The sequence below is a fragment of the Heterodontus francisci genome, chromosome 44 (genome assembly GCF_036365525.1).
Source record: "Heterodontus francisci isolate sHetFra1 chromosome 44, sHetFra1.hap1, whole genome shotgun sequence".
Classification (NCBI taxonomy): domain Eukaryota; kingdom Metazoa; phylum Chordata; class Chondrichthyes; order Heterodontiformes; family Heterodontidae; genus Heterodontus; species Heterodontus francisci.
The window spans coordinates 22,316,329-22,339,056 of record NC_090414.1 but is presented as its reverse complement, the minus strand read 5'-3'; the positions used below and the strand labels follow the sequence as shown (position 1 = coordinate 22,339,056).

The 22,728-nt window shown below is 47.3% G+C and overlaps 2 protein-coding genes across 8 annotated transcripts in view; both read right to left on the bottom strand.

Annotated features, from left to right (window-relative positions):
• Nucleotides 1-2,878, bottom strand: part of LOC137356074 (prokineticin receptor 1-like) — a 56,917-nt gene extending 54,039 nt beyond the window's left edge. For both annotated transcript variants that reach the window (XM_068021864.1, XM_068021857.1), the window contains exon 1: nt 2,531-2,878. The gene's annotated coding sequence lies outside the window, so the exon portion shown is untranslated. The remainder of the gene's footprint in view (nt 1-2,530) is intronic.
• A 55-nt stretch (nt 2,879-2,933) lies between these two features.
• The window catches only part of LOC137356073 (spectrin beta chain, non-erythrocytic 1-like), a 260,496-nt gene continuing 240,701 nt past the window's right edge, over nt 2,934-22,728 (bottom strand). For all 6 annotated transcript variants that reach the window (XM_068021855.1, XM_068021850.1, XM_068021852.1 and 3 more), the window contains 4 exons: nt 11,728-11,942; nt 10,477-10,650; nt 9,570-9,612; nt 2,934-8,354 (listed from right to left, as the gene is read on the bottom strand). In XM_068021855.1, the coding sequence (XP_067877956.1) occupies nt 8,136-8,354; nt 9,570-9,612; nt 10,477-10,650; nt 11,728-11,942 (651 nt within the window). In that variant the 3' untranslated portion in view covers nt 2,934-8,135. The remainder of the gene's footprint in view (nt 8,355-9,569; nt 9,613-10,476; nt 10,651-11,727; nt 11,943-22,728) is intronic.

Here is a 22,728-nt window from a genome sequence, read left to right as displayed (position 1 = left end):
ATTCGCACCATACAAGTGCCAGGCAATGACCATCTCAAACAAGAGAGAATCTAACCATCGCCCCTTGACATTCAATGGCATTACCATCGCTGAATCCCCCCCACTATCAACATCCTGGAGGTCACCATTGACCAGAAACTGAACTGGAGCAGCCAGATAAATGCTGTGGCTACAAAAGCAGGTCAGAGGCTGGGAATTCTGCGGCCAATAATTCGCCTCCAGTCTCCCCAATGCCTGTCTACCATCTACAAGGCACAAGTCAGGCGTGTGATGAAATACCTTCCACTTGCCTGCATGGGTACAGCTCCAACAACACTCAAGAAGCTCGACTCCATCCAGGACAAAGTAGCCCGCTGGATCGGTAGCCCGTCCACGGCCTTCAACATTCCACCACCGACACACAGTGGCAGCAGTGTGTACCATCTACAAGATGCACTGCAGCAATGCACCAAGGCTCCTTCAACAGCACCTTCCAAACCCGCGACCTCTACCACCTCGGACAAGGGCAACAGATGCATGGGAACACCACCACCTGCAAGTCACACACCATCCTGACTTGGAACTATATCCACTGTCGCTGGGTCAAAATCCTAGAACTCCCTTCCTCACAGCATTGTTGGTGCACCAACACCCCAAGGACTGCAGCGGTTCAAGAAGGCAGATCACCACTACCTTCTCAAGGGCAATTAGGGATGGGCAATAAATGCCCGAACAAAGAAATAAAAATCATGCCTGTTACTGCTGTCTAAAGAGCGATCCATTTAGTCCAAATCCCCTGCCTGTTTCCTGTATTTATTTATTGATACAGCCCTGAAAAAGGCCCTTCGGCCCACCGAGTCTGTGCCGACCATCAACCACCCATTTATACTAATCCTACACTAACTCCATATTCCTATCACATGCCCACCTGTCCCTATATTTCCCTACCACCTACCTATACTAGGGGCAATTTATAATGGCCAATTTACCTATCAACCTGCAGGTCTTTGGCTGTGGGAGGAAACCGGAGCACCCGGCGAAAACCCACGCGGTCACAGGGAGAACTTGCAAACTCCGCACAGGCAGTACCCAGAATTGAACCCGGGTCGCTGGAGCTGCGAAGCTAATCACTGCGTCACTGTGCCGCCCCTAATATCTTTTCAATTTTTTTCCTTTTCAAACATTTCTTCCTTTTAAAAGCTATTATTGTGGGTTCTACTTCCATCATTGTCTGGTCGGGCAATCCCCAGCACAAAGACAAAATTCTCCCAATCTCTCCCTTTGTTCTTTTGGCGATGATGTTAAATGTAACCCCTCTAGTTACTGATTCACCAGCCAGTTGACAGTTTTTCCTTATTTTACCCCATAAAAACACAACCATTTTGAAGAGGTCTTGCAGCTCCTCTTCACCTATGTTTGAATGGGAAAAAGCCCCATCTTCTCTAGTCTCTCATTCCTAGTATCATTTTCAGGAATTTCTTCACATCTGCTTCATGGCCTTGCCATCTTTCCTGAGGTCGGAAGTCCAAAACTGGACACAATACTCTAACTGCAGCCTAACCAATGAGTTATATTGGTTTTGTAAATCCTCTTTGCTTTTAAACTCTACCAATATTTATAAAATTTAGGATCCCATATGTTTTTTTTACAGCTTTATCCTCCCACTTTTGAAGTTTTGTATTTCTGAACCCTAAATCTCTGCTCCCTTTACCATTACTTGAATTTTCTTAAAACTCGAGTCCTCTGGTTACTGACCCTCCGACTTATGCAAACAGTTTCACCCTAACTATTCTATCGAAACCCCTCATTACGCCGCTATTAAATCGCCCCTTAACCTTCTTTGCCCTAAGGAGAACAATTCCAGTTGATTCACCAGACAGATTCCTGGAATGAAGGGATTGTCCTAACAGGAGAGACTGAGTAAACTAGGCCTACATTCTCTGGAGTTCAGAAGAATGGGAGATGATCTCATTGAAACATTTAATATCTTTAAGGGGGTTGCCAGGGTAGATGCTGGAAAACGTTTCCCTTGGCTTGGGAATCTAGAACTATGGATCCCAGTCTCAGGTCAAGGTGTCAGCCATTTAGGACTGAGAAGAGGAGAAATTTCTTCAATCAAAGGGTTGTGAACCTTTGGAATTCTCTATCCCAATGAGTACATTCAAGTCAGAGATCAATAGAGTTTTGGATACTAAGGGAATCAAGGAATATGGGGATAGTGTTGGAAGTTGTAGCTGAGGTAGATCAGCCATGATCTTATAGAATGGCGGGGCATGGTCAAGGGCCAAATGGCCTACTCCAGCTTTCATTTATGTTCTCCAATCTTCCCACATAACTGAATTTCTGATCCTTGCTTCCGTTCTGATAAATCACCTCTGCATTCGATACATCGCTCCTAAAGCGTAGTGCCCATGAATTGGGCCCAAGACTCTAGCTAGGCCATAACTCTCTTGATTTTGTATTCTTTGTCTCTATTTAGAAAACCTCAATTCATATAACAATTAGCAGGATGTTATAGATAACAAATAAAAAAATCTCTTTTCCTTCTTACCGGTAATTTTTCTGTTGCAATCCTCTTCTCCTTGTTGAAGTCTGCTTCGCTCTAGTGGATATTCTTCAGGTGGAAAATCCTGCAGACTATTCGATCATGGGGGTATCACAGTTGAGCCTAACTGTATGCACAGACTTTGCTTGAAAGACACAAACTTTCAGCAGGGAGTTACTGGATAGCGATAGCAGGAATCGTAGCCCAGAGGGACAGAAGCAAATTGTATCGCACCAAGCTCCATCCTGTCTGCGATCAGAAATCAAACCTCCTTGCCAATATAGTTTGGTCACAGGCTTCCTTAACCAATTGAGTCATTGGGAAATCTTACTTTCTTCTTTTAATACAACACATTAATTTTGCAACAGCCCTCTGAAACTCAAACAATGAGTAACCAAGGCACTGGGAGAACAGTTTTAAATGCACTCTTTATTTTCAGTACAATAAGAAGCCAGTAAATAGAGAGATTATAATATTCCAAACGAGAACTTCAAATGGGATCAAGGCCACTCCATTCATTAGTAAGCCTTTAAGGGAACATTTTGAACACCCCCAGTAGAGCCAAGTTGTTAACCAAGCATGTGCTGTGGTCTGTTGGGTCAGTCCTTCCCTCCCATACGCATGTATATGTTCTGTAGTTTTCACTTGTTACTAACGCTCTTTAGTTGGGATGGATCAGTGGCTGAAGATGCGCGTACCTCAGTGATAACCAACAAAAGGAATGGACTCCCATTCACTATTATCCATTTCAATCGGATGAAGCCACTGACAATTTATCAAATGACTTGGTATCTCAACAAACATTTTCACCAAGCTACATTTTTCTTTTACTTTGGGGGGCTGAATTTTGTGCACATTAATTTGGGTGATGTGAATCAAGCATTCCCATGTTTTGTCAGAACGGATTGGATGCAGCATAATTTCACCATACACTGTCCCCACTAAACACTCCCAGGACAGGTACAGCATGGGGTTAGATACAAAGTAAAGCTCCCTCTACACTGTCCCCATCAAACACTCCCAGGACAGGTACAGTACAAGTTAGATACAGAGTAAAGGTTAGATAGTCAACTTTCCAACCTTAAAAGAATATTCTCTGCACCAAAGCAACATTTGCACTTCCGGTACCAGCTATTCTTGCCTCTCGTACTCCAAGTGCACGGAAGATTGCCTCACAAGATAGCGTCAATTCTTTGACAAAAAGGCCAAAGGTGGCAAACATAAATAGTTGTGGGGACCTGTGTTGATTTAGTTGGCCTTTTCTGGGGATGTTTTGGAGGTGGGTGGGGGCGGGTGGTTGGGGGCGTGGTGGTAACCTTCCTGCTAGCATCTATATGGATAAAACTTGATTAATATATTAGAGATAGGGTTAAGCTTTGATCTAAAGCCACAACTCAACGCAACAAGCTCACCACAACAGAAAATGCACAACAGGTCAGTCAGCTTCCAAAGGAGAAACAACAGATTAACTCAATCTTTTTACTAATTCCATCAGACCTGCTGTGCAATTTCTTTTATTTCAGATCTCCAGCAAATGCAGCTCGTCATCATTACCCAGTTTTATTTATGCTCAATACCAGCGTTTTCCAACCTTATTATCCTGTGCTTAAATCCTATCAGAAAAATCAATGTGAGTTTATAAACCATCCCCCAACTTACATAACCTCTTAACCGATTAAGTAGTGTAAAACCATTTTAAGGAATACAATATCCTATAATTGTGATATATAAGTTGGATATTATAAAAAGGTTCTGGCTGACAGCTATCTAAAGTTACTTTCTCTGAGGAGTTGGTCTTCTCATTTACTTCCTCCTCATCGCCTCACTTTGTGGAGGCATTGACTCCTTACTGGGGTTCAGTTCCACAGGCACTGAACGAATGCTTTCCAGTACCTCGTGCAAATGGTGATTCTGTGTGCGTTAGAAAATAGCAAGCATTGGCAGGCTATTTGACAGACTCTGTCCTCGGCTAACATCCACAAATACACATTTTTCGGAAGGAGTCAGTGTTTGGCGGTCCCTAGCTACCTTTCCCTACCCTGGCCCTGTTCAAAACAAATTGGCTGGACTCTTCTGTGCATTGGCAGGACCATTGACTGTGACCCTATGCTCTAGGATGTTAATTTGCAAGAACATTTGACCTTCAAGTTCCTCACTTGCAAAGGAAATGCTGAATTTTGATAAGTCAATGCTATGCAAAGCTGCTCAACCCATAGAAGCCCTAATCGCTATGACTGCTCTTTTCATGTTTCCATATTGCTACTCCATTTTCCATGTTGAAAATACAGTCAAATGCAAAACCAAAGCACTAAAACATTTTTAAACTTTATTTTCTAAAGGAAAAATGATTTAAACAAGAGGAAAGACTTCTCTTGCACTAACAAATTTCAAGTGCTAGCTGCTCAGACAGGGCAACCTAAAAGTTAATTTACATCATTAATGCAATGGCTGAGCCTTTGTGTTGGCAGAGTGGCGTAAAGAACAGTCTGATTTGCAAGATCAGTAAAATGGGTTTGGTTAGCCCAAGAGGACAATGGCACAGGGTAGACCAAGTCTGTAAACCTTTGGTACCTCACATTGGCACTGAGTTAACCATTTTGAGATGGTTCCTTTTGGAAAGTAATGGGTAAACGCTTGGGACTGAGGAACAGTACTTTAAAATCATTTGTTACAAAGACTTGAAACTGATGTGCCTTTCTCTTGCATCCTTCAGGGATGTACTTGCTTCTCATAATTTCCCCCAAAGGATTTCCTGCTTTCCCCTCTGAATTCCCTGTTTCATGAGACCAAAGTCATCAAGGATTTTGTTACAGTAGAATGGTAAGAGTGTGAAAATTGCAGTGCCCACATAAACTGTGTAAAACACCTAGCCATACAATTCAACAGTGTGCTTGTCCAAACTTGCATTATGAGCTGCTTAGGAAGAGGTACTGGTTGCCTGTCACTGGTGAATGAGAACAATTTGAGAGGATGAATCAAGAGTATTGCACAAGCAGCATATCACACATGGAAGTGTATTAGACTCGGCATAACTTACCGCATCCTGCATTTGTACCAATACATTAAATAAGGTCAGTGACTGCAGACTATTTAGCCGCCGCTTCCTTTTTTCAAATTAAAGTCAGAATCCAGTCAACCCTTTCCTAAACCAAAAGGTTTGTTTTACATAACAAAGTCTGTACCCGCCGGCAACTATGTGGCAACATGTCCATTGGAATCACGATCAGGGGAACAGCGGCAAACATAAGAGAACATCTGCTCGTAGCCATGTGACTGCTGCAGCTACAGTGCCTTGAGGCTGCAGTCGGTCTCCTACTTCCCCGCTAACCACGAGGTCCGTTTCTACCAATTCTCCCGAGTTTGTGTTCTGCAGGTATCTTGGTGCAAGACTGCACAGCCCAGAATATGCTAGCAAACTTTAGCTTTAAAAATATTTCAAATGGAATTTTTGTGTCAACTCTTTTAAAAAAAAAAATTGCACTTTGTTATTTATCTATAATATGTTCAAAATCGAACACTTGCTGGCATTACCGGTTCAAAAGATTTAACTTGTCACAATTTTTCACTAACGTTGTGTGTCAACGCTGGCCTGTCACAATTGAGGTCTCTATCCAGAAGGAACTCCTGTCTTCCAGCATTCAAACCTAAAAATTTCCTCCTTGCTCCCTTGGAGGTTGCTGTAACTTTTCAATTTTTGGAACCTTTTAAAGTTCCCATGACTGATTTTTAATATCAGATCGACTTGTGCATCCTTCAACTTCAAGTCTTTCAGTTTCTATCTTCACCCAGGTTCCGTATTTCAAGTCACACCACGGGAAATTTACTATAATAAAGTCCCAGCATATATTTAAACACACTTTCGTAACTCAACTCAAATGGATCTCCGATTTTATCAACAGTAAGTTACACCAGTAGCAATAGCTTACCATAAAGCCCTTCTTCCTACCTTTTTCCTCCTTCAAAAGCCTTCTCATCATGTACCTGTTCGACCATTCACTAACCTCTCCTAACGTCTCTCCTACCTCCTGCTGCTGCCTACCGTTCCTCCCGTCAAGCTTGGTGGGATGTTTCTTAAGCATGAGAGGCACTAGGTAATTCATAGCTTAGTACAGTCGGCTCCAGCTGGTGCAACGAGGCAGCACTGGAGGCATTGCAGCACAAAAAAGAAACAAGAGTTAACGGGACTAAAGACGAAATTAAAACTTTTTAATGGAAAATAACGCAAGGTTTCAACCTAATGTTAAAATGTTCAAAACGGAGACGAGTGAATGGAAATCCTCTGGGGAGGGGAGGCCGGCCTGTCTCTTAACAGGAATACAAGAGCAACCATTAGTGTACACTCCAACACCTCCAGCAGCACATTCTGCAATGTGATCTACACCAGGCTATGGAGATTTCGTCCAGTTTTAGTCAGCGCTCAGTGGCTGCCGCTTTTGCCAATGGCCCTTTGGCTGTGAAGGTTGAGGGGAGGTGCTTATATTGAAAATAAAACGTTAAAGCTATTAATAAGAAAAAACCCACATTGAATTAATCTACAATTTTCACTACAACCACTTAGGTAAATAGAATGTTTTGACATGGTCTATGTGTGCTTTCCTTTAAAACAATAATCCATTTCAACACCTGGTACAGCACAAGCCTGCGAGAGAGAAAGAAAGTTTGGCAAGTTGGATGCACATCAACAGCAGATTTTTTTTTTAAATGGTTCATCATGTTAACTTTGCAGGATGACTATGAGGGACGAGTGGCTGACTAATGCTATCTAACTATTTAACATGGACAAAATCAGGTCTGCTGTTCTCGCCTACACCCCCCCTGCATCTTTGAAGCATCCTTGGTTTTCAATAAATACACAAATATTTTAATGTTGTATTTACCCCCTTTAGACATTATTTAACAGTTTGTGTCCCCACTCCGCACTCACTGGTTAAGTGGGGGGAAGGGAGGTGTGGGTGTGGGGGAGAGGGATGATAGGAGGGAGAAAATGAAATGGCACCAAGTGGGATAGGATGTGACTGACTGACTGCTGGCTGTTCGTGAAATACATATTTCCAACTTTGTCGCATTTTGCAGCTGTTCAGATTGACAGCAACTACTCTGCTTGGCTGAGCTGGGAAAAGAGACAAGTTAATAGCAAGTTTCTGCCTGGGGGCCCATTAGTCTTTCAACAGTGAAAAGCCCACAGAGCCAACTTATCACATTTCGAACCACTGGAAAAGACAACCAGGCACCCAACATACTCAGCTCAGCCAATAGAATTTATACTTCGGTGCTGGTAAAAGCATGACTATTATACGTCTGTGGTGGTTTCTCTCTCTCTCTCTCTCTCTCGACTACCTAAAAATAATCGAGAGTGACATCTCGTGATTCTTGAATCGGTTCTTTAGAAATGTCCCACTAACCATTCCTGAAGTGTTGGTATTTTGTTTTCCCCATTGATAAAACTGACTTTGTTTCATTTTTTTGAATTGCCCCCTCCCATGCCCCGGGAATGTCAGGCACAGAGTCATTCGGAAAAACAAGCTGGAATCGACTGGAATGACGTGCGAAGTGTGGAACGTGTGGTGACTTTGGACATTTTTTAAAAATCCTCCAGCTTTTGAATCATTTTCTATTTTTTCTTGAAGAAGCTGAACCTCTTCTCTCTGTCTTTCTCCTTTCCATCTTTGTCCCGCCGCAGGGTGACCGTCTCACCGCTGTTGGGAGATATGGGGGGCATTGTCATTGCGCGCGTGAGGCCCTGGGGATTGACAGGATAGCGGTCCTCTTGATTGGTGGAGCTACTGGAGATTGACATGGAGATCCCATCGATCCAGCTGTTCATTTCAGTCTGCAAAACATATCCAGGTTAGTATAAACAATCTATTTCCACCTACTCTGATTCACTGTTGCCCCCTCTCTTGTTCGAATACAATTACATGTGCATTAGTCACCCACTGTTAGCTTAGACAATCTGTCTAAATGTCAGGATAGACTCTGAATGCCAGCAGGGTATTTGACCATGAGGCTCACCACTGTTTCTATCCTACCATCATTCACTTGTACTTCACAGCAGGAATCACTGGATAGTGATCAGGAACAGCAACCTCAACTGATTCATTCCATTTCTAGCCCAAGGGCACTGAGCCAATTGTTGTGCCCCAAATCCTATTTTGGTTGAGATCAGCTAATTTAGCGCAGATTGAGAATTTACCATACACCGTCCAGGTCTGTACGCCTTAGTGCAAGGAACAGGAAATGCAGTTACCAACTTAGCTGCTGCAACAGACTGTGTGGCCAGGAATTGAAACCAATGGCAACAGTCCCTATTCAGCAGGACACAGGAGAACAGATTCATTCTAAACATGAATCACAGAACTAGGGAATGCTGAGGAATGCCAAATGCACAGCATCAGCATCCATAACATATAGAATAATGTGACAGTTTTGTAGAATACCCTTCCCCTTTAAATAGTACAACAGCCTCATCACTTTCGATCACATCAGACATCAATGTCAACCTGAAACACTCCCAAGGTCAGGTACAGCAGAGTTAAATGCAGAATAAAGATATCTTTGCTCTGTCCCAACAACAGACCTCAGCCTGAACCTCAGGTGAGCACCTCTTCATGTATCAGTATGACATTTCCCATCTCACCCAGCCAGAGTGCTACAAGTCAAATAATACTGGATATGGTCAGCTTTGCCCATACTCACGAGGAACTTTACTGATTCCATCCAAAGCTCATTTCATATAAAATCCCAACCTACAAAGTCCTCAAGAAACTTTCCTTGCTTCAGTTTTGCCTGGATTTGAACCCAGGATCCAGAGGCTGATCTACTACACCACCATCCGCCACCCTGCCCAAGTCCCTGAGGCAAAGGGTTAACAAATCTTCATCTTTGATGCTGTGTCACTGCATAGTACTTGTACATCCAGTTGAATATAAGGGTTAAACATGCGTGGTTCTCTGCTGTCTAACTGCTGTATTCCTTGTGCATTCAGTAGGGTCAGGGTTAAGTCATTGCCACCATTTTCATCAAACCGCAAACAGCTGACACTTACCTCGTCCTTGGCCTGGAACAGAAACTCCTTCCCTTCGCTGAGTCTGTAATCAAAAATTGAATTTACTGAGCAATTATTGTAGCATAAACAGCAACCATATCATGATTCGGTACAATTCAATCAAAGCTTTCACCCCTTGAATAAAGCTTTGTCAGATTATGGCTGACGTCTTCTTCTTTCAGTATGTTTGGAGTTTAATATGGAGGGCAGCCCAGTGAGCATAGAAGGCTTTTCTCATTACTTTTTTGGTGATTCTTTTTCCCGATAACACTTTCCCATTTTGTAACATAATACAACCTTTATAAATCACTGGCTAAGTTCCAGCTGCAGTACTGCGTCCAATTCTGGACAGCATACATTAGAAATGTCAAGATCTGAGAGAGGGTGCAGAGAAGATTTACCAAATAATACCAGGAATGCACTTCGTGTTATGTTGTCAGACCAGAGAAGCCGTGGCTGTTCTCCTTAGAACAAAAGGTGAAGAGGAGATTTAACAGAGGTGCTCAAAATAATGAAGGGTTTTGGCTGGGTAAATAAGAAAGCGTTTCCTGTGACAGAAGGGTCAGTAACCAGAGGGCACTGATTTAAAGTAGCTGACGAAAGAACCAGAGGCAATATGAGGAGGTTTTTTTTTTAAACGAAGCACAATGGAAACAGATTCAATAATAAACTTGAAAAGGAAATTGAATAAGTGCTTGAAGAGGAAAAATTTGTGGGGCTTTGGGGAAAAAGCAGGGGAGTAGGATTAATTAGACTGTTCTTACAAAGAGCCAGCTTAGGCAAGATGGGCCAAACAGACTCCTTCTGTGCTAAATCAATCTGTTCTACAACTGAGGAAGGCTAGTCAGCTCCTCAAATATCATCCATCATAAAAGAAAATGGCGTAACTGAACATGATGAACCTTACCTAAGTTTGAAGACATATTTTCTCTTCTTATAATCATGTGCCACCTCACACTTGGCGTCTGTCAGGCTGACCGGAACCTCTCCATGGTATGGGATGCCACTAACGGCATTCTTGGAATCTTTATAGAAACCAAGACTCTTGTTCCTCAGTACGCAGTACACATTCTGCCATGACCTGCAGGTAGAGCGGCCCAGCAGTTAGGACAAGTGGTTCATATGCAGAAGTGCATTGTAAATAAAGTTAGAGTAGTGCCTGCCTGCGCTAGCTCATAGGTAACGATATGCCTACAGGATATCTCGACATCATCTATATAGTACAGATATTTGCATTGGAGAGGGAGGGAGATTCCATGTGGGTACTTGACACCCAAGTAACATTGTGTGACGGGAGAAGAATGGGGGTGGGTAGGTAAGAGTCTGTGTAGATGTCTAATAGGTGACTGTACGTATGTGTTATGTGAGAATCCAGGTAGGTAATTACACACACATATAAACATATATATATATATCTATCTACATATATATTATTTCTATATGTATATGTGTATAATATATTATATTATGTGGAAGAGCCTGTCACTCCAGAATTGGCCTTTAGAGCCACTCCAGGCGCTGCTTCACAAACCACTGACCACCTCCAGGCGCGTATCCATTGTCTCTCGAGATAAGGAGGCCCAAAAGAAAATATATATAATATATTATACACATATACATATAGAAATAATATATATGTAGATATATATATATATATATATATATATATATATCTATATATAAATAAACACAAATGAGCCATTAAAAAAGTTGACTGTAGTGTATGATGTGTTACAGACTGGGATATCTTATGTGCATTACTGTTGAAAAAGCTATTACAATAGAGGGTGTGGTACATTAATTCATTTGAGGGGCTGTGATACTTCATAATGCCATAGGTGGTGAAAGGTTGTGGTATCTCAGAATGTCAGTGAATGAGAGGACATGGTTCAGTGTGTTGCAATGTCTGTGATAGATCAGAGTGCGACACAGAGTGACAAGCCACAGTATATCAATATCATGAGAAGTTGCAGGTACACGAAGTATGACATGAATATTCTGTGAATACCACAGAGTGAGGAAGGAAAGCAGAGGAAATTTGTTGCTCACTTATTTTTGATTTCTCTCCCTGATCACTCCTGGTGAGTCTGTTGTATAACAGTGACAAGGTACAAGTGTTTGCACATGTGATGTGATTTTGCTGTGACTAGCCTCTTACCTGCTAGAGGCTTTTTTGTTTTGTGACTCCCATTCGTGTTTACGACACAAAACACCTTCTAGCTGTACCGTAGCTGCATCCTGCGACTTGCTGAGCAAGGTGCTGAGAGACTCAGGGTGTGGAGATGATTGCGGTGTCTTATTGACGGGACTGTGGTCCCTTTTTGATTCTGTTGCTGTGTTTGTCCCATTTACGGGTTCTGATGCTTCGGTAACCTAGGGAAAAATGCAAAAACATCACACCCAGGATTAAAAGCATCTCAATCATCAAAATACCACTTAAGGTTCCCAGTTACAGATCTAACTCTGAAGGATAAGAACATTCTCAATCTTCAGTGAATTAAAAAAAAATTATTCCATGCCCATTAGTGATCTACCATTAAGTACACAAAAGAAATGTCAATAAGAATCAAACCATCCAGGCTCAGTTTATTGTTTGATAGTATAGCTTACATTACAAATTATTTTTTTTTTTTGTGAGAACTTTGTTCTCATCAGGGTGTGTGATGTTAATGCCAGGGAATGAAGGAGTCAATTTCAAGCATGCCCAGGGTGGGTACAGCTCCAGTTAGATACAGAGTAAAGCTCCCTCTACACTGTCCCCATCAAACACTCCCAGGACAGGTACAGTACGGGGTTAGATACAGAGTAAAGCTCCCTCTATACTGTCCCCATCAAACACTCCCAGGACAGGTACAGTACGGGGTTAGATACGGAGTAAAGCTCCCTCTGCACTGTCCCCATCAAACACTCCCAGGACAGGTACAGTACGGGGTTAGATACGGAGTAAAGCTCCCTCTACACTGTCCCCCATCAAACACTCCCAGGACAGGTACAGTACGGGGTTAGATACAGAGTAAAGCTCCCTCTACACTGTCCCCATCAAACACTCTCAGGATAGGTACAGCACCGGGGTTAGATACAGAGTAAAGCTCCCGCTACACTGTCCCCCATCAAACACTCCCAGGACAGGTACAGTACGGTGATTGGCTCCTCTGTGATTGGAAATTTAAAAAATTTTAAAATGGGGTTGGCTGCTCTGTGATTGGGAATCCTGAGTGCCTCAATGAGGTGCAGCTGATAGCGCTGCTGGAGAGGGAGTGCTGAGGAGGGAACTGCAAAAACCTTTCAACAACTTTTGCTGCAGAGGAAAGACTTTGGAATAAGGCTGTATTTTGAGGCGGGTGTCAAGCACCAGACTTTAACTTCATTTGGACTGTTGTGAAGGTGGAAGAGGCCGGAACAATAAGGGGTGGGGGCTGTACAATTGCATTGAGTACACAAGGAAGCTCCCTCCCCACCCCAATTGCCCAGCCTGGGTCAGCTGAAGTTGCCTGGCAAAATAGACAGAAGGGGATAAATAGTACCTGGGCAGCTTCAGCTGACCCAGGTGAAGATGCCTCCCCCAACCAGAAGACCAAATGTGCTGGCAGAGACTGTTTTAACTGTGCTGTGTGCAACACCTCCTGAGAGCAAGTCATCCCTCACAGCCTGTCTTTCCCTCTCCTCTATTCCCTCAGCCTCTTCCCTAACCTGTTCTTTGTTTGTTAGTTTGTTTGTGAATCTTTCAAGTTTTTTTTGGAATTACAAGCCTACAATATGGGGTGGGTTTAGCTCTTAGACCCATGGCAAGCCCGAAATCACCGGTGGCGGGGCCCTCTACTATCTATGCAGCTGCAGCCTCTGTGGCTGCCCACGTGGCCCCGTCACCCTTCAAATTGCTAACATCCATGCATGGAGTGAAGAGCTATCCCCACCCCAACATTGAGGCCTGCGTGAAGGCAATAGCTGAGGTTGTCGGCCCCTCGGCCATTGTTGCAGCCTCAAAGATGTACGGGAAGACTGTTTTTTCTGAAGACCGTGCGGGCGGTGTCGCAGGCCCTGAGTAAAGGGATCACTGTGGGGGGGAACGTTCATGCCGGTGGACTCTCTGGGGGCCACTGCGCAGCGGATAATGTTGTCCAATGTCCCCGCCCTTCATTCCCAGTGAGCTCCTCCTCCCCCACCTGCACCATCTGGGGGGAGGTGAGGTCGGGGATCACCCCAATCCCGCTCGGTCTTCAGGAAAGCAGCCTCCGGCATGTGTACTCCTTCCGCCGCCAGCTATTTATGCAGCTGGCGCGGGAGGTGGTCTCGGAGGGCCAATTTAATGTGGAATTCCAGGGTATGGCCTATCGCGTCTTCTGGACCTCGGACGGGGCGCGCTCCCAGGCCTGCAAGGGGGTGGGGCACGTTCATAAGAACTGCCCCAACCTCCCGGCCGCCAACTCCACCTCAGCTGCCCAGGGTGGCACCAATGCACCTCCTCCCACTTCCCCCACACATCGTGCAGATACCGCTCAGTCAGTTCCTGAGGCCCGAGCCTGAGCTCAGCCCAAGGCCCATTCCCACGGAATCCATCTGTCCCAGGGCTGGGCTCAGGCCCAGGGTAGCTAAAAAAAAAAGAGGGTGCGGAGGCAGAGGCCTCTAATGACATGGAGGTCTCTGAGCCTCCACGCCCTAGTGGGAAAAAGAGGAGAAGGCACCCCTCCACAGAGGTTACAAGGGGCCTTGAGGTGCAGGGTCCATCTGTTGGAGGGGAGCTGTCTCCTGTTTCGGTTCCCCCTGCCACCACCACCACCATCAAGGCTGCAAAGCCTGATCAACAGCTCCCTACCCCTCAGGATGGAGAGGAGGGGGAAGACACCTGTACATGTAGCCCTTCCAGGGCAAGCCAGTGGAGCCCTGCTTGTGGTGGGGGAGCCTGGGGACGCCTCCCATTCTGCCACAGGGTCGGGTGCCCTGAGTGGAGGGGAAGGGGAGGCCCAGAGGGGTCAGCCCTCCCAGCCAGAATCCACTCACAACCAAGGGACAGCCAACCCGATTACAATTGAAAATGCAGGGTCTGTGGGTGCTGGCGGAGTGGAAGATGGCCTCCTCTCCCTGCCTCCGGTCTCGGCTCCGGATGGATTTCCGGTGTCGGGAACCTCCATCTCCCCTGGACCACTCATTGGCCTGGGGACGGAGGTGGAGGGAGGTCCTGAACCGCTGGCGCCCACAGGCTCCAGTTCCATCCTAGAACCCAGAAAGGACTCCTCCGCCATCGATCCTGGGGGTGGGATCGTGACGGAGGTGGGACCAGCTGGCACGGCCGGGACATCCGCCCCACAGTGTGTAGTGGGCGTGTCGGCCGCTGGCGGTGACGACCCGGAGGAGGACGGAGACTTGGTGTGGGGCACAGAGGACGACCTTGATTCCATCGCCAGTGAGGTGGTGGAGTCCCTCGTGCCTCCCACCGAGTCTCCTCTCATCCCCACGGCAGAACTCCGGGATTTCCTCGTGGTTTGCAGGGGTTGCCGCGATAAAGTTCAGCTGGCCCTCGGCCGTTGGTCGAGTCTGGTGCTGATCATCCAGTCCGTCCATGCCACCCTCAAGAAAGCGGGCAAGGGTACGGGCATGAAACTGGTTGAGAGGCGCCGGTTTAATGTGTTCCTCAATGGGTTGCTGGGGCAGTGGAGGGCCAGGTGCACTTCCACTCCCTCCTCACAGTGAGGTGTTGGTGAAGGGTTTTAAGTACCTTTGACATGAAGATAACCATAGCTAGCCTCAACATCAACGGCAACAGGGGTATCACCGCAGATTTCACAATCTCTCAGTCCTCAGGGAAGCAAGATATGCGGTGAGCTTTCTGCAGGAAACCCACACCGTTTCGGGAGACGAAGCCACCTGGTTCCTGGAGTGGCAGGGTGGGGTCTACATGAGTCACTGCACCCCTATTTCTAGTGGGGTGGCTATCTTGTTGGCCCCGACCTTTCAGCCGGAGATCTTGGGGTCAAACAGCTCGTGCCGGGCCGCTTGCTCCACCTCGCCGTTGGCCTGGGTAGCTTGCCACTCCACTTTGTGAACGTGTACGCGCCCAGGCCCGACGTGTTGCAAGTGCGCTTCTTTGAAGAAGTGTCTGCTCCCTTGAGCTCCATCGATAGCGGCGAGTGCAACATCCTCAGGGGGGGATTTTAACTGTACCCTCGAGGTGGGGGATCGCTCCGGTCCCCAGCGTGGCCAAGCGTCGGTGGAGAAGTTGAGGGAACTGATCAGCTCCCTCAACTTGGCGGAATCTCCAACCCGACTCCAGTGCCTTCACGTGGAGGTCTGGAGAAAGAGGGTCCCGAATCGACCACCTCTACTTTTCACAGGCTTGCTTCTCTCGCGTCTCGGCGGCCTCCATGCGGCTGGTGCCTTGCTCGGATCACCACCTGGTGTGGGTGGAGTTCACTCCGCTCCGCACGCGGGCGGGGTCCGCGTACTGGCACTTTAACAACCAGCTGCTGGAGGATGAGCGATTCCGGGACTCGTTCCGTCGATTCTGGACCGACTGGAGAAGGAAGCAGGGGGGCTTCCCATCCTTGAGGCTATGGTGGGATGTGGGCAAGACTCACATCCGCGTCTTCTGTCAAGAATACGCGAAGGGGTTGACCAAGAGGCGGGAAACCGAGATCGGGCGCCTAGAGAGGGAAGTGCTCGACTTGGAGTCCTGCCTCGGTCATGCCGTCGCGGACCCGGCCCTGTGGCAGGCGTACAAAGAGAAGGGCGCGCTGAGGGACCTGAAGCTCATTGGGTCCCGAGGCACATACGCGAGGTCGCGGATCCAGATCCTTGAAGATTTGGACCGCGCCTCACCCTTCTACTCGCTAGAAAAATGGCAGTGAGTCTGTAAGCAGTTCGTCGAACTGCTGGCCGACGACAGATCCACCATCACGGATCCGGAGGGAATGGGCCTCCTAGTCCGTACTTATTACAGTGCGTTGTTCTCTCTGGACCCGTCCAGCGAGGACGCATGCGGAGTTTGTGGGAGGACCTGCCGCAAGTCAGCCCAGAGGGCGCTGAAGGATTGGAGACTCTGCTCATGCTGGCAGAGCTGACTGGCGCACTCCACCAGCTCTCGAGGAGCAAATCCCCAGGGCTGGATGGGTTGACCGTGAAGTTCCTCAGGACGTTCTGGGAAGTCCTGGGGGAAAGCCTGGCGACCGGGGAGATGCCCCTCTCGTGGCGCAGGGCGGTCATCGTCCTGCTGCCGAAGAGGGGCGATCTTCACCTGCTTAAAAACTGGCGTCCGGTCTCCCTCCTCAGCACGGATTATAAGATCTTTGCCCGGGCTATGTCTACCCTCCTGGGCTCCGTGCTGGCCCACATGACCCACCCCGACCAATCCTACACAGTCCTGGGCCGGTCCATCCAGGACAACATCCACCTGGTCCGGGACCTGATCCATCTTTCCCAGAGGACTGGTCAGTCGGTCGCCTTTCTCCCCCTCGATCAGGAGAAGGCATTCGACAGGTTGGATCACGAATGCCTTTTTGGGGCTCTGTGTGCTTTCAGACGCGGGCCGCATTTTGTGGCCCGGGTCCGACTTTTATACGCCGCCGCAGAGTGTCTAGTCAAGGTTAACGGGTCCTTGACGGCGCCCCTTTGTTTTGGGAGAGGAGTGCGTCAGGAATGCCCCTTGTCCGGCCAATTGTACGCCATCTGCGTGGAGCCATTCCTGTGCCTGCTTCGCAGGTTGACGGGATTAACTCTGCACGAGCCGGCCATGCGGGTCATCCTCTCAGCTTACGCCGACAACGTGCTCCTCGCGGTTACAGATCCCGTTGACTTGCGGAGGATGCGCGACTGCATCTTCCGCAAGGATCAATTGGGAGAAATGTTCCGGACCCCTGGTGGGTCAGTGGCGGGTGGACTCCCTGCCGGAGGAGTTGACACCTTATGCGTGGAGTACCACCTCCATCTGGGAGTCCACCTTAGCCCCGCTGAGGAAGCCTGGCCGGCAAACTGGCAGGAGTTGGAGGCGAAAGTCACCACTCGGCTGGGGCGCTAGACAGGACTGCTCCAGGTGCTTTCCTACAGGGGCCGAGCACTGGTCATAAACCAACTGGTGGCCTCCATGCTGTGGTACCAGTTGGTCACTTTGGCCCCGCCCCCTGGCTTCGCCACCAAGATCCAGAAGAAACTCGTCGATTTCTTCTGGGGCAAGAGGAAACACTGGGTCTCTGCCATGGTCCTGAGTCTCCCGATTGAGGAGGGCGGCCAGTCGCTGGTGTGCGTCCGCACCCAGGCTGCGACTCTCTGCCTTCGGACCCTGCAGAGATACCTGTACGTCGAGCGCCCTCCCAGATGGTGTGCACTGGCGATGTATTTTTTCCGCCAGTGTCACTGCCTTCAAGACGACACACAGCTCCCGGCAGAGGTCAGTTCGCCGCGCCTCTGAGGGAGTTGCCTGTCTTTTACCGGGATCTATTCAGAGTCTGGAACATGGTTGCCTCCAGTCAGGGCGCTCCCCTGCCGGCGGAGAGCGCCTCAGCTGTCCTGGCAGCAAACACCAGGGACGGACCAGCGGGTGGAGGAGTAGCCAAAGCCCCCGGGATGCCCCTCACTGCGGGTGGTGAGGGGGCTCGGGAGCCGTGAGGCTCGGCAGCGCAGCGCGCTCCCGGCCAAGCTGACTCCCGCTCGGCCAGAACTGCTCATCGGACCCAGGTCCCGATACCCTCCTCGGGGGCCGGTCCCGCACAAACCGAGCCGCCTCTTGGAAATGCCCTCCGTGCCATTCCAATCGGCACGGAGGGGTTTCCTGTACGGGCTGCTCCTGCACACTCTCCACTTCCTCGCCCGCGATCTGCGTTGCCATCTGGCGGCGAGGGGAAACCCCAATGGAGGTCTCCCTATGCGGGAGTCCTCCCCCTTTACAACGGGGACCTGGGGTGGAGGGTGTTGCACAGGGCAGTCCCGTGAAATAGACTTTTAAGTAGGTTCACGGACTCCCAGGCTGCCTGTATTTTCTGCGGCCTAGACAAGTCAGTGTTCCATGTATATATGGAGTGTGCGAGGTTGCAGCTCCTCTGAGTATTTGAAGGGGCTGCTCCTAAAGTTCTGGCTGCACTTCAGTCCCACGCTCCTGATCTTTGGGCACCCGGTGAGGAGGGGCGTGGGCCGGGAGGAGGATCTCCTCGTCTGTCTGTTCCTGGGCCTGGACAAGGTGGCAATTCACAGGTCCAGGCTGCGGGCTGTCGGGGGGTCTGTCCACCCTGATTGCCTGCCCTTCTTCCGTGGTTACATTCGCGCCCGGGTGTCCCTGGAGAAGGAGCATGCGGTGTCTGCCAGTACGCTTGAGGCCTTCCGCAACCGGTGGGCACCGCAGGGACTGGAGTGTTTCGTCGATGCCGAGAATGGCATTTTAATGAGTTTTTGGTTTATCTGTTTTTAATAAAGTTATTTTAAAAATATGTATATAAAGGGGGCCTGAGGAATAAAGGCCCCCTCGATACAAAATATTTTTTTTTTTTAAAAACAGGGTTAGATACAGAGTAAAGCTCCCTCTACACTGTCCTATCAAACAGTCCCAGGACAGGTACAGCACGGGGTTAGATACAGCGTAAAGCTCCCTCTGCACTGGTGATAGGCTGTTTACTCATATCCATTATAAGCCCACTGACTCTCACAGCTACCTCGACTACACTTCTTCACACCCTGCCTCCTGAAAGGACTCCACTCCATTCTCCCAGTTTCTCCATCTGCTCTGATGATGCTACCTTCCATGACAGCGCTTCTGATATGTCTTCCTTATCCCTCAACCGATGATTCCACCCCCCCACTGTGGTTGACAATGCCGGCCCATTTCCCGCACCTCTACCCTCACTTGTCACCCCATCAGCCTCCATATCCAAAGGATCATCCTCCGCCATTTCCGCCACCTCCAGCGTGATGCCACTACCAAACGCATCTTCCCCTCCCTTCCCGTCAGCATTCCGAAGGGATCGTTCCCTCCGCGACACCCTAGTCCACTCCTCCATTACCCCCACCACCTCGTCCCCTTCCCATGGCGCCTTCCCCTGCAATCGCAGGAGGTGCAATACCTGCCCATTTACCTCCTCTCTCCTCACTATCCCAGGCCCCAAACACTCCTTTCAGGTGAAGCAGCGATTTACTTGTACTTATTTCAATGTAGTATACTGTATTTGCTGCTCACAATGTGGTCTCCTCTACATTGGGGAGACCAAACGCAGACTGGGCGCAGACTGCGGAACACCTCCACTCAGTCCGCGAGCAGAACCCCGAGCTTCCGGTTGCTTGCCATTTCAACACTCCCCCCTGCTCTCATGCTCACATCTCTGTCCTGGGATTGCTGCAGTGTTCCAGTGAACATCAACGCAAGCTCGAGGAACAGCATCTCATTTACCGATTAGGCACACGACAGCCTGCCAGACTGAACATCGAGTTCAATAATTTCAGAGTATGACGGGCCCCCCAGTTTACTTTTATTTTTAGTTATTTTTTTCTTTTTTTTTTGGTGTTTATTTTATTTCATGTTAGTTTGTTCAGTTTGCTTACCCACTGGTTTTTTTCATGTTTGTACTTGCTGCTGTTCAATTTTCACTCCATTAACACCCTATCTGTACTAATGCTTTGTCTTTCAACACACCATTAACATATTGTTTGCCTTTGCTCCATGACCTTCTTGTCAGCTATTCTGTGACCTTGTCCTATTTACACCACCTCCTTTGTTATCTCTTGCCCCACCCCCGCTTTACTTGCTTATAACCTTTTACATTTCTAATATTTGCCAGTTCTGAAGAAGGGTCACTGAGCTGAAACGTTAACTCTGCTTCTCTCTCCACAGATGCTGCCAGACCTGCTGAGTGTTTCCAGCATTTCTTGTTTCTATCCCTCTATACTGTCCCCATCAAACACACCAGGGCTGGTACAAACATTAACTTTTTTCTAGTTCCCATATAATCTGTGGCCTCTTTGTGTGAAATTACCAATTAATACCAAACACGGCCTGTGCCAACTAGGAACCGAGTTCAGACTGATAGAACTTAGACTGATTGAACTTTTCTGCAAACATATGTGCTTCAGAAAGAGACAAAACAATGCATTCCTTATGTGTGCACTTTAGCCTGATTTTGCGAGAGAGGCAAATTCAGCATTAAGCTGGTCCAAGATGCGATGTGGATGTTTCCAGCTCAGATGGTTGGACTAGCCAAAGTTTGTCGCACCAATCAAAGCTTTAGGTGTGATAGCCATGTGTTCTGCAGGTTGTGTGTCCCCATGGGGTGGCTTGGATGATTTAGTAGCAAGAAAGCTTAATGCTGTGGTAACCTGTCACTCTTGTGAATGCTGTATACAATTTGTCCCGCAGCAGATGGACTGCAGCAGTCCAAGAAGGCAGCTCACCATCACCTTCTCAAAAAGCAATTAGGGATGAGGAATAAATACTGGCCTTGCCAATGACTTTCACATCCCAAGAATAAATGATTTTAAAAACTGAAATAGCCTCTCTTTTGAAGGGAGGTGGCGAAAACAGATCTCTTCTGATATCTGCAGGGGTAAGAGTAGAGGGCCTATAAATGTGGGCACTGGGGTAGTTATGGGTCTGACCAGAACTATTCAGGTGGCCATTGTACCCACATCTATTGTCTCTCATGAACTCCTTTTTAGCATACATTATGCCAGAACCCCCAAAATGTCAAACTACAGCACTTTGTATGGTGTCTTTTAAATGCCAGCAGCAAGAAAGAATAAAGGAAAATACTGCCAGAAAAAACCCCCACAGAAATGCAAAAATTGAGATAGAAGAAACAGCAAAAAAAAACCTATTTGCAGAAAAATCTAATAAGCATGAAAACTTGGCAACAATCTCCCTTCTGGAAACACACTTCAGTAGGCCAGGCCCAGGATTACCCTACATGCCCATTTTATATAGGCAAGGTGCATGCCTGGTGTGCGAACTCATCTGTGCCAGCACGAATGCCTGCTGGGCAATATGGTGCATCATGGATCAGGCGAAAGCAATGTCACGATTGGCGCCTATTACTAGCTCTGTGGAGCATTATTCAACCAGCCCTAATAATCCGCATTGGTTTGGTACGGTGACTTGAGGGGATTGCTGGTTTCACCGGCTGAGATCACCATCTGGTGGGAAAGAAGGAAACTACAAGAGACTAATCAAGACTGATTAAAATAGAAAATACCTAAAAATCACAGCAGCTCCAATAGCATCTGTATAAACAAAAAATAAAAGATACCAGCGAATTTCCCAAGGCATTGCTCTTATTTTTGTTTAAAAGGTCGAGAGCATAATGCCTTGTGAAGTGAAATGTCTGATTCTGCCACTAAGGTCACAAGATCTATTTGCTCAGATCAGGCACACCCCGAGGCCACACAAAGAGTAATTTCCTTTTCGGGTACATCTCGAGTTCATGTGGAATTTTCTTTGATTTTTTTTTTCCAATCTGACCTGAAACAAACAAGGTGGCATAACCTTAAAATTAGAGAGGACTTTCAAAGGTGATGGCAGGAAGAACCTCTTCACACAAAGGATGGTGGAAGTCTGGAACATCAGGGCCATTGATTTTTCTAGGCATTTTATGTGCCTTTGGTTCATTTATTTTCTGTCTCTTCAATTCTGGCCAACTGCTCCTTTACATTGAGCCACTCAATAAAGTGAGACAGCAAGTGTGCAACATTCACAGGAAGTGCGAATTTTAAGCACGACTTCTATTTCAAGTCAACCTCCTGTGTCGTTGCACATGAGGAGTTAAGTGTGTACGAAATGTAGTCTTTAGAGGAAGTGGGGGTTAGAGGGTATGACATAAACAGACCAGGATTTGCAGTCATTATATCGCTCCCATTTTAAAATCATCCTTTCTGCCTTAAAGTTTGCATTTCAAAGATAAATTCCCATGTCCACATTTATAATGGAAACTGCCATTAATGTATCACCTTTATTGGGGGAAAGAGTGCGATTACAGCCTGAGAAGTACACCTGCCCAAAAAACCCACCTCCCTATGTCATTTCACCCTGTCTGCAGATCCTTCTATTCTTTTCTGCCTTAAGCACTTCCTAATTTCTCCTTAAATACATCTATGCTATTCACCACAATCATTCCATGTGGTAATGAGTTCCACATTCCCACCAACAACATTCCCTTTAATTCTTTTTGGAGTGCGTGGGTGATTTATTTAAGTGCAA